Here is a 19544-nt window from a genome sequence, read left to right as displayed (position 1 = left end):
ATTTTATAAGCATGTAGGGTGCGCCTTAGGGCCCCTGGTGAAGTCGAGTGGACGGAGCTCCGGAAGCTTAGGGGTTTTAGGCATTTCATTACGGTCAGATGAACATATTTCGATACCTTATTTGTGACACTGACAGGTCACGAATTGGCCTAGGGTCCAGGGGGTGGAGCCCCCTCAAAGTCAAGGGTTTTAGGCAATAAATTACGGTCAGATGAGCATGTTTTGATACCTTATTTGTGACACTAGCGGGACACAAATTGGTATAGGTTCCAGGGGGCGGAGCCCCCAGAAGTTCAGAGGTTTTAGGCAATAATTACGGTCAGATGAGCATATTTGTATACTTTATTTGTGACACTGGCAGGACAAAAATTGGTGTGGGGTCCAGGGGGAGGAGCCCCTAAAAGCTCAGGGGTTTTATACATTAAACCAGCATCAGATGAGCATATTTTCATACCTTTTTTGTGAAACTGGCAGGTCACGAATTGGCGTGGGGTCCAGGGGCTTTAGGCAATAGAATACGGTAAGATGAGCATCCAGGGGGCCGCCTTAGCGCCATTTGTTGGGTTCAGGGGCAGAGACCCGGAAGTTCAGGGCTTTAGGCATTTAATTACGGGCAGATGAGCATAATGATACCTATTTGTGACACTGGCAGGTCACTAATTGTCGTGGGGTCCACGGGGCGGAGCCCCAGAAGCTCAGGGGTTTTAGGCATGTTATAACGGTCAGACGAACATATTTTGATACCTTATTTGTGATACTGGCAGGACACTAATCGGCGTGGGGTCCAGGGGCTTTAGGCAATAGATTACGGTAAGATGAGTATCCAGGGGGCCGCCTTAGCGCCATTTGTTGGGTTCAGGGGGCAGAGACCCGGAAGTTCAGGGCTTTAGGCATTTAATTACGGGCAGATGAGAATAATGATACCTATTTGTGACACTGGCAGGTCACTAATTGTCGTGGGGTCCACGGGGCGGAGCCCCCAGAAGCTCAGGGGTTTTAGGCATGTTATAACGGTCAGACGAACATATTTTGATACCTTATTTGTGATACTGGCAGGACACTAATCGGCATGATGTCCAGGGGGCGGAGACCCCAGAAGCTCAGGGGTTTTAAGCATTAAATTACCGTCAGATGAGCATCCAGGTGCCCGCCTTAGGACCCTAGATAGAATCGAGGTGGCAGAGCCCCCGGAAGCTCAGGGGTTTTAGGCATTTAATCACGCTCACACGAGCAAATTTTGACACCTTATTATTTTGTGATAAAGGCAGGTCACTATTTTTTCTTTCTTTCTTTAAGAATTTGCCATTTTCCAACAAACGCATAAAAAGTATTATTTACTAAACATTTCAGCAACATCTGCAAATCACCGGTATCGAATAAGAAATAAAGCACGTTTGAATGATATTGGGGGCATCTGTCACCCCCCCCCCCCATCCAAGCCCCCTCACCCATCTGAACGCCAGTGTCCCCCTCCCGATCTACACCTTGTTGGCGGGAAAAATCTTACTGATCTCCCCTACTTTTCTTTTTTCTCTTTTTTTTCTCTCTTTTCCTTTCCTTTTCCTTCCTTCTCTCTGTTTAGGTTTGCTGGGAGGAGGCAAGGGCCTCCCCCCTCCCGATCCACACGTTGTTGGCGGGATTAATCGCAACTGTTCTCCCTTTCTTTTCACCCTTTTCTTTTCTTCTTCCTCTTTTTTGTTCCCTTTTATGTCCTCTCTTTCCCTTTCTTCCACCCTTTAAGGGGGCGGGGGTTGGGGGGGGGGGGGGGCTTGAGGCAAGGGCATTTTGCCCGCACCCCGAACTACAACTTGTTGGCGGGAAAATCGAAGCTGATATCCCCCTTTTTTTCCTTTTTTTTCTTTTTCCTCTTTTTTTCTCCCCTTATCTCCTATTTTCCCTTTTTCTTTCCCTTTCCTTCCTTCTCTCTTATATTTTGATGAGGGGGGGGGGGGGGGGGAGGTAACAGCTTGGAGGCAAGGCCCGTTCGCCCCCCCCGATCTATATTTTCCCCCTTTTCCTTTCTTCTTCCTCTTCTTTCTTTCTCTTTCTCTCCTCTTTCCCTTCTCTCTCTCTCTCTATATATATCTCTCTCTCTCTCTCTCTCTCTCTCTCTCTCTCTTTTTGCGGGGGGGGGGGGGGGGGTGCAAATTACATTGATTCACCGCGAATCGGTCAGATTGGAATCGGTTTGGTGTCCAAATTCGCTTTGGCGACGTTAAATTAATGTAGAATAAGGGGGCAAAATGACATTTAGGTCGTCATCTAGGTACAGTGGCAGTTCTATAAGAATATATATAATATTTGTGGGTATGTGTGTTTTATGAGTGAGTGTGTGTTTTGGTTATTTTGTCTGGGTGACGGGCTCATTGGCCGGGTCCTTGCATTTATTTCTACGCGTGCCTCGCCTCAATTTATTTATAAAAGTTGCGGTGAAAATGGGAGGGGGGCTTTATTAATTCGTTGTGGTCTGAGCTCCCAAGTCCCAAAGCCCGCACCCCTCCTCTAGAACCCCTTCTGTGTATTACAAAAATACTTGCATTTATAAAACAGACTATAGTGACTGGGCATGCAAAATTTCCTAGGATTGGGTCTAGGCTATATAGGAACTTGTTGCCTCTTATTTTATGCAACATTGATCATGCAAATCTTTGTCACAAAAGATAAATCGGATTCATTATACTTTTGTGATTAGATATCAATAATTATTGAGCCCCCTAAAGCATATATAAAACAGCGCACATCGCTCGTTTGTAATCTTGGCCCGTCTTATATTTTTACCCAAATCAATCGCAAGTCCTCCAGTCAATCGCAATAGTACAGACTCCTATCTCGTATATACATTAGTCTATTAAAAGATGGCAACAAACCCTGCAGCTTATGGATATTTTTCTTTTTAAAAAATCTGACCAATCTTGAGGGATTGCCTAGCTAAGTCGAGTACATGTCCAAGCGACTAAGATCAAGGTCTATTATGATCAGCTCCCCGAACCTATAGGACTGGCAGTCATCATGGAACTTAAATTTAAACAAAAATTAAGGGCGTTCCTTTCCGTTCATTTTAAGGCGCTCTAACACGAAATCAGACAACAGTGCCAAGAGTGTATCAATGCCAATGAAAGATCAACTTCATGAATACAAGGCCAAGCACCTGAAGTTGTTCTCCAAAACCAACATCACCCATCCTGAAGTTCTCTCTGATGACGCAACTGATGACAGCGACGCAACTGTTGACAGCGACGCAACTGATGACAGCTCAGGCCGATCTTTGTCAACACCTACTAGTATTACTTCTACTTCACCACCATACCATGAGCAGATAGAGGGATACCGCCACCGACATAGTGTGATCCGCAACAAACGAGATGTAATTGTGGTCGGTGATTCCATGATTAAACACATTGACGGAAGACATCTCTCCCGCAGCAAGAACGTGAAGTGCGTCTCTTTTCCCGGTGCAAAAGTGAGAGACATCTTCACCTCTTCACCTTGCGAGTTTCTCAAGCCAGGGGGAGAACTGATCATCCACGCTGGCACCAACAACATCTCTGAGGGTGCTGGTGAAGTTTGCCACCAAATCACAGACCTCGGCAAGTCTGTTGCTGCCGAGGGGTTTAACGTCTCAGTCTCTACGATCATCCATCGTAGAGGGGAGAGTGAAGCGGACAAGAAGCGGGTTGATGAGATCAACTATCTGATGGAGTTGGCAGCCAGCGAGAACAGATGGGGCCTCATCATCAACAATGATATCAGCGAGCAGCATCTCGGGCGTGATGGCGTTCACCTCAACAGAGCCGGTCAACGAATCTTGGCAGGCAACTTGAAACACCTCATCAACAGTGCCGACCAATCGACAACACGAGGCCATGGCTGGACTCAACGGTCGTCCGATCAAGTTACAGGCAGTGAACCTGGAGCAAGGCGGCATCAAGCCATCTACCGAGAAAACCAGAGTCTTCATTCTGATGAGGAAAAAAGCAGCCCCGTAAAGTCCTACGCCGAAGCTGTTTCTGGGAGATCTTTGGATTTCAGTGCAGTCAAACAGAGGTCACGACTGAAACCAGCCTTCAGACCATCCAAGGTGGACATGAAAGACTGGGCGAATTATCTTCAATTTGTAAGAAGGGTATTGAATTAAGTGAAAGTTTGACAAAATCTAGTAATGATCCGAAAATTATAGTTGACGGTCGAAAATATAAGTTCCCTTGTGGGAACTGTGATAAGCCAGTCAAATGTAATCAACACGGCCTTCTGTGTTCTTATTGTAAAAATGGTTTCACACTAATTGTCAAGCTATCAGTTTTTCAGAGTACCGCAGGTTATATTATGAATGCCCTGATGAGAAGTGGAATTGTTTAACATGTTGTCTGCCATCTTTTTGTGAATCAATATTTACTGACGATTGTTTAGAGAAAGAAAGCCAAAACGAGGATAGACTAAAAGAAAACTATTTTAAGGTAACGCGCGTTACACCTGAAAAGCAAGCGATAGCAAGAATAATTCAGCCAAACCTCAAAGATGAAAACACTTCTCTTTTTCAAGAATTTGAAGAAAAGTTTAAAATTAAAGGTCTTCATTTTTTACACCTTAATGTGAGGTCTATTCTAAACAAGATATCGGAACTTAGAATTCTTTTAAAAGAAAAAGGCTGTCTATTATTGCTTTCACTGAAACATGGTTAAACACTTCCATAAATGATGAAGAAATTGAAATAGACGGATATAAAATCATACGCCATGATCGATCCTCTGGCTCTGGAGGTGGTATATGTTTCTATATCAAAAATGATAATGCATTTAATATTATGGATGCTATAAGTACTGGAGATACGGAATCCCTGTGGATAAATTTGCTTATACCAAGATCAAAACCAATTGTTGTTGGCGTTCTGTATCGACCTCCGAAAAACAATTTGTTTATCGAGAAATTGTCCAATATTCTTGATACATTAAAGAAGGATGACGAAATAATTCTTTTAGGAGACATGAATATTTGTCTTCTTCGCAAATCGCCACTGGCTAAAAAATATATTGACTTGTTGAGTCTTCATGGGTTTAGTCAACTCATTAAAGAGGCAACACGCGTTACACCTACATGTTCTTCTCTATTGGATCATGTTGGTTGTACCAAAGAAAATAAAATAAGTCAAAGTGGTGTCATTGATCTAGGTATTAGCGACCATTATTTTACTTTCTGTACACGGAAAAATGTTAGACTGGCTATAGGTCATCACAGGACTAATGATATCAGATCCATGAAAAAATATACAGAAGAGTCTTTCAATCTTCAACTATCTGTTGTTGATTGGTCACGAATAACTGACTGTACAGATGTAAATGAGGCATGGTCAATATTTCAACATGTTTTTATCTCAAATTTGAATATGATAGCGCCACTGAAACGGATAAGAATAAAACAAAGATCAGAAACTTGGGTGACTAAAGACATTCTTTCCCTAATTTAAGAGAGAAATATAGTATACCAAAAATGGAGGAAGAGAGCAAAAGATGAGAAGCTCTATAAAAGATACAGAGTATTAAGAAATATGGTCCAAAGAGAGGTGAAATAGGCTAAACTCGTTTACTTACAAAACAAGATAGAAGAAAATAAACAAGATTCGAAAAAACTTTGGCAGAATCTAAAAAGCTTAGGATTGAAAAATAAGAAGCGAAAAGAACAAGAATCTGTCATTAAAATTGATGGGGAATTATGTCATGATAAGATGGCCATCGCTGATGAATTCAATTCTCATTTCACAAATGTGGCTGCCAAATTAGTAGACAAACTCCCCCCCTTCCAAAGACTTTTTCAGCACAGACAATGATTGTATTCGTGACTTTTACGAAAGAAAAGGTGTACGTGAAAACAGCTTCGAGTTGTTACCAATCAGTGAACAATTTGTTTTCAAAGAGTTACGTAAGTTGAATGTATCAAAAAGTACTGGGTTAGACTTGATTCCAGCTAAATTTCTAAAAGATGGTGCGAAGGTTTTATTTAAGCCTCTAAGTTACTTAATGAACCTATTTATCTTGACGAGTACTTTTCCAGAGGATATGAAAATAGCAAAAGTGACTCCACTTTATAAAAAGAAAGATAAAACTGATGTTAGCAACTATAGACCTATTAGTGTTTTAAGCGTAGCATCAAAGATTCTAGAAAAATCGGTCTGTGTTCAAATTGAAAGATACTTCAAAGAAAATGATATAATTTATGAATTTCAATCTGGTTTTCGACATGATTATTCTACTGAAACATGTCTAATTCATTTGACTGATTATTTGAGGAGAGAAACTTCCCAAGGGCGCTTTGTTGGTATGGTGTTCCTTGATCTGCAAAAAGCTTTTGATACAGTTAATCATTGCGTCTTATTGAAGAAGTTACAACTAATGGGTTTTGATAAGGCAAGTTTAGATTGGTTTAGATCCTACTTATCTAATCGGCACCAAGTAGTGGCCATTCATGATATTCGTTCCAAACTAATGCCTATAACTTGCGGTGTTCCTCAGGAAGCATTTTAGGCCCAATTCTATTTTCAAGTTATATAAATGATATGTGTATTTGTATAAAAGACTTCAAACTATTATTGTACGCAGATGACAGCGTACTACTCTATTCAAATCCTGATCCTAAATATATTGAGGAAAAGCTCAGTGAACAGCTGTCTACGTGTGTCGATTGGATGACTGATAATAAGCTTTCTTTACACTTGGGAAAAACAGAAAGCATTTTATTTTGTTCTAAAAGTAGTTCTAAAAAGTCATTTGAATTCAAAGTGACACACAATAATCAAGCAATCAAGAGAAAAGAGTCTGTGAAGTATTTAGGCATTGAGTTGGCTAGCGCAATTTCATTTTCATCTTTAGTAGAATCAGTTGTAAAAAAAGCAAATTTTTGTACAGATATCAAAGTTGTATGGATTTAAAAGCAAGACGTACACTCTGTTTTGCTCTTATTCAATGTTTATTTGACTATGCTAACCCTGCATGGTATAGTAACATAAACAAGTCAGATCAAAAGAAGTTGAAGATTATACAGAACAAAATGGTGAGATTTATCAACTGTTCTGGTCCAAGAACTCATGTTGGCTACAGCGAACTTTCTAAAGCTGGTTTTCTTGAAGTCGACCAAAGATCAAAACAACTCGTATTGCATCATGTGCATAAAATATATATACTAGGTCGAATCATTATATTCGATCCAACTTCGATCTTGTTACTGACGTACATGATTATAATACAAGAAATAGACGATTCAACTTTAACTTACCTGAAAGAGTAGGTAGTATTGGAAATTCGTTTTATTACAATGCCATAAAACATTGGAATTCCCTTCCCAATGGTGTAAAAGAAATAGGAAACTATGATCATTTTAAGAGGAAATTAAAGGAATACCTAATACTTGACAGTCAGAGAAGAGAAGTGAATGACATGTTATATGATTGAAATTGTATTCTTCTGTCGGTTCATACTTTTTCATGTTGTATATACTTATGTTTTCGTACGTTATAGAAATTCTACAAATTCATCATTATTTTCCTCTTCTTCCTTCTCCTCTTTTTCTTCTTCTCCTTCTTCTTTTTCTTCTTGTACTTAATATCATTTCTATCATCAGTTTAATGTTGTTATTATTATTATCTTTAATAAGTAGTTCTTTTAATTTTCTTATCTGTCTGTAAATATTACTATTTTAACTTATAATTTTATACATGTCTGTAAGGGACCCCACTGGAAATAAGCTCTCGAGCTTTCGTGGGTTATCCTGTTCAAGCAAGTTAACCGACTTAAGCGCTTATCATGACACCGATAGCTTGGCCCCACCAATGGCAGCGGACTCCAATCCACCAGGGATTATTTCACTTGAAAAAGTTGCGGGTATTATTGTCGAACACCGCGCTTGACTGCACTGATTGGGATGTATTGTTCGACTCAGCCGACTCGCTAGTTCTAAGAGGCCACGGAGATAATCACAATCTAAGTCAATTATTCCTTGGAAATGGAAAATGCCCTCAATCAAACCCATCCCAATTTATAAAAAGGAAGCTACTGAGCTGAACGATTTTTAAACGACCCATTAAACCTGTAGTGTGATGAAGTGCTTTGAAAAGGTGATGCTCAAGCATCTTCTTAAATACTCATCTTCACACATGGACCCTACGCAGTTTGCGTATAAGTGAAAGAAGGGGGTAGATGATGCATTTTTGACATACTTACACAAGATGTACTCTCACCTGGATAAAAGTAAAACGTATTGTTAGATCTACATTCGCAGCCTTCTCTAGTACATTTAATACTATTGTAACTCATATATAAATGAAGAAATTGGTATCATGTAACGTCCAACCCCAGATTATTTTATGGATCCAGGACTTCCTTAGCAATCGACCACAGAAAGTGCCATGAGTAATGTTCAATCTATAGTATGAAAATTCGGAACACAGGAGCACCTCAAGGATGCGTCCTTTCTCCTGTACTTTTCTCTCTGTACACCAGTGATTGTCGATGTTCCTCAAGCGAGTGTAGCATCATAAAATACGCAGATGACACAGTCGTTGCCAGTTACCTATCATCTGACAATACCGAATCATATACTACGACGATAGATAACTTTGTAAAATGGTAGGACGATCACTACTTATATATATATAAATATATCCACAACAAAGGAGCTGATACTAAATTTCCGATGAAATGCTATTGAACATAAAAAATTTCCGTTCATGGGGAATGTAGAGCAAGTACAAGAATATAAGTATCTGGGTACGACCATTAGCAATTCACTAGACTGGTAAAAAAAAAGTTCAATTTATTCAAAGAAGGCAAATCAGAGGCTACATTTTGTAAGGACCTTTAGAAAGCTAAGGGTAGACTATTATTGTCCTTTTCTAAAAGTCCCTAAGCCCGAGTGTTCTGACGTACAACATAGTCTGCTACTTTGCTAATGCAACAAAAATTGATCAGAAGAAACTCAATCAACCCACGAATATAGTTCAACGTATAATAGGGATAGATTTGCCACTCCTTGATAATCAGTACCAAGAGAGACAGGTTATGGAGTACCCCACCCACCAAAACGAGAACTTTAAATTTAACCGTTTCAGGTATGTCTGTGCGCACCGCGCAAACAGAGAACCTGTTTCAGGCAATCTTTTGTCCCCAACGCTATTCACCTCGTTAACGCACAAGCCCGGAAGTCTGGAACTCAAACCTAAATACTGGTCTCAACTTATTACATGTATTTGTGTTAATTTGATTTTTGTTAGGGCTCACAATACTAAACTTACTTGCATTTTTCACAGTAAGCTTAATGTCCGATTTTTTCCTCACTTGAAATGGTAACATAGAAGCAGTTCATGTGTTACTGCAATCAATGTATATATTGTTCCGTTTCCAAGTAATGAATGTAAATATCATTTTCAGAATGTTATTATGTTTATGACGATGTACATTTGTTATTATTGTATTATTTTTTTCTTCAAATCTGACTGACATGAGCGCTATACAAGAACCCACTATTATTATTATTATTATTATTATTATTATTATTATTGTTATTATTATTATTATTATTATTAAAAGAGAATTTACTGAAAGGGACAATACATTTCAATTCAATTCAATATTCACCTCAATGATAAGCCTTGATTTGCTCAGTCAAGTGGTCAAGTTAACTTGACCACAGTAGTGTGACAGACAGCCTTTAACATGGCACACATAGAAACACTCGAATTAAATGAATTGAAATAAATTGAATTTATAAACAATTATTACAGTATATAACAATCATACAATGCAAAGAATATAATGATACATGAATACATAGAGAAGAGTTATTTTGATTGGACAGTCAAGACTTAAGACGATATTTAGACATATTTAGATCTACATACCATTTGATGTACAAATATCCACGTATAACTAAGTGTATTACTAATACGAAGGTTCAGTTGTTTATGGGAACTAGAAGTTATCAAAAGTATTATTAGTCGAGCCTAATTCCACTTTTTTTGCAAGATTTGTTAAATCAATATCTGCATGTAAACTTATTGTTTTTTATTTTCATATATACAAAACAAACCTAATTGTTTTACATTTCTTAAAAAGCGCTAAAATTTGAATGAAATTGGACAATTTCTTTTTAATTTTTTTTAAAATAGAAATTGTGATTACTATAGGTGTTGGCTCTTCAAAATGGCTGAATTAGTAATGTTTCTGAGATTTAGAGTCGGACAACTTTCCAATTTGTTCTAACACACAAAATGACTAAAATATCAATTTTCAAAAAATGCATTACTAGGTCTTTTCTCTTAAGAGGCCATAGTAATATATGTATATATGCTATCCACATTTTATTTTGAGTGGTGCACCAAGGGAAAAAGCATTAAGAAGAAAAACAGAATTTGATAATATTGTTGTACACGAAAAATGTGACTAACCGCAACTGCGGCGACTACATCCAGTGGCAGATATAGGGGGGGGGGGGGCGGGACCCCTCCCCTGGCCCCCTCCCCCAAACGGGTCAATTTAACCTTTTTTAATAAAAAAAAAGACGGGCCCCCTCTCTCTGGCGCAAAGGGGGGGGGGGGTGGTGTTGATTCAGCGCTAAATATTTTCTCACGATTTTTCTGGGCCTGCAAAGGGGACATAATACATTTAAAAGGGCATAATATATAAAAGGACTATTCAAGGAACACCTAGCTAGCTCACTGTCGTTATTATTATACTGCTATAGGATACTAGTATCACAAAAGGCTAGCCAAATTCCGGTCACGCACGCTGCAAGGCAAATATCATCTTCGGCAAATTCCCACACCATATAGTCTGATCTGCTGTGTAGAAATGAAGATCGCACCTAGTGTACAAACCTCCCTGAAACACGATTTCTTTTTATACTGCCCTAACTTGGCACAAGAGGATTTTCACAATGATTTTTGAAAACCTGCTGCTCATTCATCCTTATCAGCACGTATATGAAAATGGTATCATTAATACACAGTGTATCAGTTACCCTTTATCATGAAATTTGATTCACAGTCACATATGTTATAAGTTTTTGATTAGGAGCTACCAAACTTGGGTACATCTTTTTTTATACACAATCTACAGTGTGAGTATGCAAAGATAAGTATGACTCTATCCGCATACAGTTACATGCAATTATTATTTCAGTGATACATTTAATAGTAAATTTGAATCTTATAAGGAAAATAATGTTCTTTCAATGTTTCATTTAAAGTGTCAAAGTTTGGCTTCCAAATACATGAGCTTTCAGGATTATATTAAGAGTTTACACCATAAATTTTCAATATATGCATTTACAGAAACATGGTTTAGCAAAACGTTCCATCTATGTATAATATATTGGGATACTCTTTTTTACACAAATCCAGAACAACTCGAGTAGGTGGAGGAGTTTGTTTATATATTGACTCTAACTTAATTACAAAGAAAGACCAGATATTTCATTTAATAATGACGATATTGATTCATTATTTATAGAGCTACAGTGTAATTCTCATAAAAATGTGATTGCTGGTGTAATATACAAAGCTCCAAACTCGGATGGAAAATCTTTTAACGATTTATTAGATAAATGTTTGTCAGCTATTTCTAAAGAAAATAAGTACTGTTATATACTTGGTGACTTTAACTTTGATATTTTGAGACATTCTTCTCATTCTCAAACTGGTAACTTTTTAAGTGTCATGTATTATAATGGTTTGCAACCATTGATTACCAAGCCTACACGTGTCACGGCGTCATCCTGTACATGTATTGATAACATATTTACTAATGTTCTAGACAAAACAGTTTATTTTGGAGTACTTTATTGTGACGTTTCCGATCACCTCCCCATTTTCCAGTTGACCGAATTTGTTCGTATGCAGGATTGTACTTCTCATCCCACAACAAATGATTCATTTTTTTCTAAATTAAATTATGAAAATGTTTCAAGGGATTTAAGTCTAAAAAATTGATTTTGTGTAAACAGATGTGATGATACAAACTCAGCATATGAAGCATTTTTACATACACTGTCTGAGATATGTAAAAAGCATGCAAATGTTAATGCATCATTTCAACGGAAAAACAGAGATATGCCGAGAAAGCCATGGATAACTCAAGGGATTTTATGTTCTATCAATAAGAAGCAGAGATTATTCCGGAAGTATATAAAAAAAACCATCGTATAAAAACTGTTCATTATACAAAAGTTATAGAAACAAATTGAACTACATTATTAGATTATCAAAACGAAAGCACTATGCCTTTTTGAAAAAAATAAATAGAATCTTAACAAAACTTGCAAACGATTAATGATGTTTTAGGAAAAAATAAAAAGGTTAAACTTCCGCAATTTATCTCGAAAAATGGCAAACAAATATCTCATGAAAAGGAAATGGCTGATTATTTCAATTCATATTTTACTAATGTCGGTGCATCAGTTGCCAACGATGTTCAGTCAACATCTCACCACTTTTGGGAATACTTGAATCCAAGGACTTCGGAATCTCTGTTTTTTAATCCTACAAGTGAATGTGAAATTATACAGATTGTGAAGGATTTGAAATCTAGTTCCTCGTGTGGGTATGATGGTATAAGTACCAATTTTGTGAAAAAAATTATACATCATATTTCTTATCCTCTAAAATACATTTTCAATTTCTTTGTCCACAGGCGTCGTCCCAGACAACCTAAAGAGAGCAAAAATAATTCCTGTTTATAAAAAGAATGATCCAAATTTAACAAAAAACTATCGCCCTATATCTCTACTTCCAACTCTTTCAAAAATCCTCGAACGCATTATATTTAAAAGACTCTATAACCATCTGTCTAGAAATAGCATTCTAACAAAATACCAGTTTGGATTCAGACCCAACCACTCCACGGAAATGGCACTTTTACACGCCTTAGAGCATATTACCTCATGTTTAGATAAAAAAAAAGAATATACTTTAGGGATATATATTGATTTAAGTAAGGCATTCGATACCTTAAATCATAACATAATGTTACAAAAATTGAAAAATTATGGCGTACGTGGTATACCACATGACTGGTTTGTTAATTATCTCAGCAATAGAAAACAATTTGTTAGCTTTAAAGGTTTAAGTTCTGAGACAATGCCTGTGGTATGTGGAATTCCACAAGGGAGTATAATTGGTCCTTTGTTATTTCTGATATATATGAATGATATAATTAATACATCTGAATTATTACATTTTGTTTTATATGCAGACGATACCAACATATTTATTTCACATGCTGATAAAAATACTCTTCAAAATTATGCAAATGTCGAATTAAACAAGATCTCTTGCTGGTTCAAAGCTAATAAATTATTTCTCAATACTGACAAAACTAAATATATGTTTTTTTGTTCAAATAAGCGCCAACAACTTCACTTTGATTTTTCGATAAAACTAGAAAACCTTGAAATACAAAGAGCAAGCAGTATCAATTTCCTAGGAGTACAGATAGATGATAAGCTAACTTGGGTTAATCACATCAACTCCATTCGTGGAAAGATTAGCATGTCTATTGGTATGTTGAGTAAGCTAAGTTATTTTCTACCGCTCAAAACCATTTTCACTTTATACAATGCCATTGTCCTGCCTTATTTCGATTATTGTAGTCTTGTATGGGGAGGGGCCAGCTCGTGTCATTTAAACAGGCTACATACTTTACAAAAGAAAGCCATTCGTATATGCTCAAACTCCTATTATCTTGCCCATACCCCGCCGTTGTTTAAGAAACTGAATATAATAAATTTCTCTGATAATATAACAATTAAAACAGGAGTCTTTATGTACCGTTATTCGAATTTTTTGTTACCACCCGTGTTTGATAATTACTTTATTACAGTTGACAAGAAACATAATGTTAACACAAGACAAAAAAACAAAAAATTCTTGCCATGTGCATGTTTAAAGTTACGAAAGGTAAATTCTATTCAACAAAAAGGGGGGAAATTATGGAATAATATTGACAACTCAATCAAACATGTAACCACTCATAGTTCTTTCAAGTCGAAATTTAAGTTGCGTTTTCTTACCACATATATATGACTTCCTATGATACATACAATTACCATATTAATTATATCGTTCTGTATTATTATAGTGTTTTAGTTTGTAATGTCCTGTACACGTCTTGCATTTTGTTTTATTGTGAATTTTAATGTTTTGTATTTTCCACATTTGTCATTTATGTTATGGGTCCACCCACTTCTCTCAAGCCATCTGCTTCATCGGGTGTAAATGATCCAGCACAATTCTCAATGTATATATATTGAATGTGATTTTTTTATGAAATAATAAATTGAAATTGAAACAACTAAATATTCACACCCTTACCAATTTTTGTAATTATTTAAGTATGTGAAAAATTGATTTTTCCTTAATTACTTTCTTTTTAATGTAACATATTCAAACTAACATCTTATAGTATTCAACAAAAACCCTAACTTAATCTGTCTACCTTTCATTCTTGACTTACGAAAAGTACAAACAAAATCATCAAATTTACAAAAAGAGAATAATATAGTTGTTAACTGTAATTGCTTGGCTGCCAATTCCACAACACAGTCCGAAGGGTTGCAACAAGACTTGATACTTAATGGTGTCGAACGCGCATGACCAATCTGGCAGCACAAAAATGACTTCCACTTCTTTATCAAGAGATAAAAGGATATATTTCATTACTCGCAAAGGAGCAGTTTTACTATGAAACGAGCGGTAGCCAGATTTTGACTTTGCATACAATTGAAAGTACTCAAATGCTGCAGTAATTGAAATGCTGTAAGTAATTCTAAAGTTTATCAAATAACCTCAGATTTGCATTGGGACGATAACTGTTGTTAATCTTCAACATTGGTGGCTGAACTTCTCAATCTAGGTAGAATATTTTGCACTAAAGCTTTCTGGGAAAGTACCAGTCATGAATGAATCATTAATCATCTGTGTCATAAAGGGTAATAAATCAGCAAGAAATGTCATCATAAGTAAAGTTGGAACAGGGTCGAGTTCACATAATTATGTTGTTGAAAGAGAAGTAGTGGTGAACTTCGCCACTTCACTTTCAATAAAAAAGTTGCAAGTTCCTCAGAACATTCTACACTGATATCATCCACTGATGAGTGTAATTATTAAATCAGTAATCGACTAAACTTTCTCTGCAAAATACTTTATCATAGGGGATATATATTCTTAAAATTTTCTGAGTAAATGCATAATTTTCATTGTATCAATGGAGAAAGATGCGCAAATAGGGAAGGGGCTCCTTCGAAGATACGCCACTGCATTGGACAACTAAAAGATAGAAGAGCTGAAATGCTTTACCTGGCACCAGTGGTCCGAGTTTCCCATGGCAAAAACTTGAATCAGGGTGGTCCAAGATAATGGAATCACCATAAGACACACCAATGCGTACATTCTTCTCTGATAGGGGCCGAACTCCCCGAGAATAACGAGTATATCATCAAATTTCATCTTCAATCGCAGATTTTACCCCTGTTGGATATGCCTATAAAATACCTCTCAATTTACAATCAGGATTCAACTGAAGAAGGCAGTGTGACTACTGTTGGCAAATACAAATGTCTGTTCGAGTCTTAAATCATTTTACCGCGAACTCTTGGATATTCCTATAGAATACCTCACAATGTATTCTCAGGGTTAACTTGAAGAAAGCAGCGTGTACTTCTAGTGCGATCATGCATTGGATTAAAATCCTTAACGAGTCACTACAGCGTGCATGAACCTATTAAAAGAGCCATGACAACGAAATACCAGTGTATTCCTGTTGGTGTGCAGTCCTGCATACATCTCATATTTTGATATGTAAATTTCTGAATTTTTTTCATAGATTTTTAAATATTTTTTTAAACATTTTTTTTTCAAACTTGCTAAGCTCCACCCCAAGATCTCATTCCCCTTGTGACATCATCTGTCAGTCATCAATGAGCTCACTTGAGAAAGTGGTATGTATCTTTGCCGAAGTCGACCACCTGTTACAATACGTAATACAATAGCAACATACAAGTTGCTAAGTCAGACATGCTGTATCAGCCCCAGGAAGGCAAAGGCAATGATGATGTACGTATTGTACATTATGTATGGAAGCAAGCAATTCTATTATGAACGTGTGCTAAGCTGGAGGAAATTACATACCATTGTCTATTCTAGAATTATAGTTTAGTCTGACATGTCTGACATAGCAACGTATATGCTCATGTATGCAGGACTGCACACCAACAAGAATACACTTGTATTTCGAGGTCATGGGCCCTTTAATATATTGGACATGACATTGGACAGGACCCTGCTGCATATGGGCATGCACGCATCGGTTATGTCATGTCATATTTTGGAGTGATGGTGGCCATTTTCAGGTATTTTTCAGGTATTTTTGGATGACGGTCTCTGCCGAAAATGATGAACGCTTCATCAAACGAATTTTTAAAAAATGCGAAGTTTACCGAAAAACCTGTATAGCATATATAAAATTTCTTCTCGAAGGTCGGTTATCTATAGTAAATAAGAAGTTTATATGAGGAGATGTCTCAACTTTGGAACCATAACATTTTATCAAATTGTATCGAATATCACAAACACTAATACAAAGCGCTGAACAAAATTTGTGGTTTTAAAAATATATATTTTAGCCCTATTTGAAATGTTTATATGAGAGCACTTCAAGAGCAGTCCGTTTCAGGCGCGGATCCACGGGGGGGGGGGGGGGGGGGGGGCCGACGGGCCCGGGCCCCCTGGTTTTTTTTTTTTTTTTTTTTTTTTTTAATACAAACCCCCCCCCCCCCCCCCCCCCCCCCCCTACTGAGCGAGATATTGGTCGGCACGATTTTCACATTTTCGAGGTCAAATACGAAAAAAAAATTATGATCACTACCCCCCCCCCCCTCCCCCCCCCCCCCCCTACTGAGCGAGATATTGGTCGGCGCGATTTTCACATTTTAGGCCCCCCCTATCGGCAAATCCTGGATCCGCCCCTGGTCCATTTTATGGTATATCATAGGCATTATATAGAATTACTTACCTAACTCACAAATTATTTCCCTTGTCAACCAGCACTTCAAATTCTCTTCGATCGCACTATGCATAGATATGAAATTTATTTAGTGAAGTGTTATGATAAAAACTTCTAAAACACAATAAATATGTGTGGCTGAGTTTGCTTAGAGTTATCCTTCTGAAGTGAAACACGCGCTCCCGAAACTCCTAACATTATGGTGGCAACATATTGGCCATTAGCAAGACTGCAGTCATTTTTCTTTACAAAGTTTGATTTTACAACTGGTAGTGTTTGGGTCTCTTACAAATGTAGCTACACCACGAGTTGTCGAATTAAAAAACGATTGTTGGCAAATTATTGATGAAAGAAGAGGATCTATACCAATGGCAGATCCAGGAATTTCTTACCGGAGGGAGGGGCACAAATCGCATGAGGTGAAATATACGAAAAACGATGGAGCAAAGCGACAGAGCGGAGCGATCAAGCGGGGCTGGATTTAGGAGGGGTCAGAACCCCCTTCCTGAGTAGGAAGCATTTGCAACTTTAGAACCAAATCATGTGCTTTTTCAGGTACTTTCTGGAGTAATATTACGTAAAATTGATTTCTCCTTCCCCCTCCGATGGTAGGTATCTTTTGCAATTTGAGAACCACATTTGGCCCTTTAGTGTCCACCGGCACTTCAAAGAGGCCTTCTGATTGGTTAAAAGGGGTGTAGAGGCCACCAATTACCGACAAAACTAGCAACCAATAATATCGACAAATTTATTAAAGTATATATTCATTGATTTTAAAAACTAATGTTATTTTCATTATTGCAAAGTTGAAACTTTGATTTGACAAGGTTATCAAAATTCAATGCTTGGAAACATTCGAAGTAACGATTATCATAAATTACAAAACGCTTAAATACAACCCCGGCATAGCACCTGAAGAGCTCTCCGAACGCTGCTGAGATGTGTGAGATCACAGTATGGACATGCTTTGTACAAGCAGACGATGTCCCATGACATCTCACACATTTTCAGTGCCTGTGTTTTCATCTTCTCTTGAGTTCTTTCTCTTACTTCACCACCGTCTGGCTAAATGTATAATCTATTGCCTCACTCTAAACCCCGCGCATGGTTTTATTTTGATGACAAATGCAGCGATACAAAAATAAAGAATCTGTCGCTTGTAAAAAAAAATACACTAAATTCATTATAATTTGACAAAAATTAGCTTTGCAATTATGTTCATTCTTTATGGGATGTCGTCTGCTTGGGCAGTATTGGTCCATATAGTGACGTAATTAAAACATCGTTATATCTCTCGTTTATCCCAGCTGCTATGGAGGTGTTTGTATTTGTATTTTTATAAATCATCCGATATGTAGTTGACCTAAAACGTGTACGATGGCCACCTGTTAGCTTACCAGTTTCTAGTGATACATTAGTTGACATAATTATTTGTGATTTTCTTTGAATTTCACCTTTATAGTGCGGTATGGTATGTAATCCCGTAGGATTTTGTGCCAAAGTTGATTTTTTTTTCTCTCGCTTTTTTGGCTTCAAAAGGGTCCCAATTGGCCCAAAATGATAGTGTCCAAAGTTTCAGACCCCTCCTTCATTTCCTGGGGGGTCCTAGACACGGAGCCAGTGGGGGTCAACCTAGCTGGGAAGGAAACCAATTTCCATGTGCACAGATGTAAAGATCGCATAGCTTCACATAACAAATTGACCGTCTGGCATGTTCTAAGTGGTGGGTGTGGCCAGGGGGACACCCCCACCAAAGTGTCCCTTTTGTCGACAAAATAGTATTATGTAAATAATACTTTAAGGAAACCTTGAACCACTATGAGTTTGGTGTCATATGAAAGAGAGTTAAATTATCTACATTTTGATACCAACTTCAAAGAATTTTGGATTAAATAACATTACAAATTTAGATAAAAAACATGATTTTTGTGATTTTTTTTTCGAAAAATTTAATTTGATCAAAAAAATTATTTTCCATATATCGAAATTGGAGAATTGCATTTGTTCATAACTTTCCAGGATTTGCTTATGTACAACGACAATATCCTGTGCGAGTGATAGGTTTTATATCATTTCAATAAAAAGTTATAGCAATCCAAAGTTATTGATTTGATTTCCACAAAAACAACATTTTTGCCCACATGCGTAATAACTGTATGCATACAGTGTACATGTACGTGCATTAGTATAGGACCTGTTTGATGTGGTTACATCGAGTTTTAAAGATAACTTTAAACTTAAACCTCTAATCACCATGTATTTGGTGTCAAAAGATGGATAATTAAGATACCCTTATTCTGATATCAATTTCAATGAGTGATGTAGTGTGTGAAATAGATATGAAGTAGATATTCCTCTGATTTTTGCTAGTATATCGGTATAATAACTGGACAAAAGTGATAAGAAATTTAGTAGTGCAGAAAGTTCAAAGGTTTGGAGTGCTGAGTGTAATTAATAAGTACTTCTCCTGTACTCTGGGATGTTTCAGGAAATGTGGGCATTGGC

The 19544-nt window shown here is 37.2% G+C and overlaps 1 protein-coding gene across 1 annotated transcript in view; it reads right to left on the bottom strand.

The window, feature by feature from the left end:
• The window catches only part of LOC585536 (organic cation transporter protein), a 31337-nt gene extending 15636 nt beyond the window's left edge, over positions 1–15701 (bottom strand). The window contains exon 1 of the mRNA XM_030992394.1: positions 15335–15701. Within this exon, the coding sequence (XP_030848254.1) occupies positions 15335–15484 (150 nt within the window). The 5' untranslated portion in view covers positions 15485–15701. The remainder of the gene's footprint in view (positions 1–15334) is intronic.
• Positions 15702–19544: the final 3843 nt, after the last annotated feature.

This window comes from Strongylocentrotus purpuratus, unplaced genomic scaffold (assembly GCF_000002235.5).
Source record: "Strongylocentrotus purpuratus isolate Spur 01 unplaced genomic scaffold, Spur_5.0 spur5_scaffold_2, whole genome shotgun sequence".
Taxonomy (NCBI): domain Eukaryota; kingdom Metazoa; phylum Echinodermata; class Echinoidea; order Camarodonta; family Strongylocentrotidae; genus Strongylocentrotus; species Strongylocentrotus purpuratus.
This window is presented reverse-complemented; position numbering and strand designations above follow the sequence as displayed.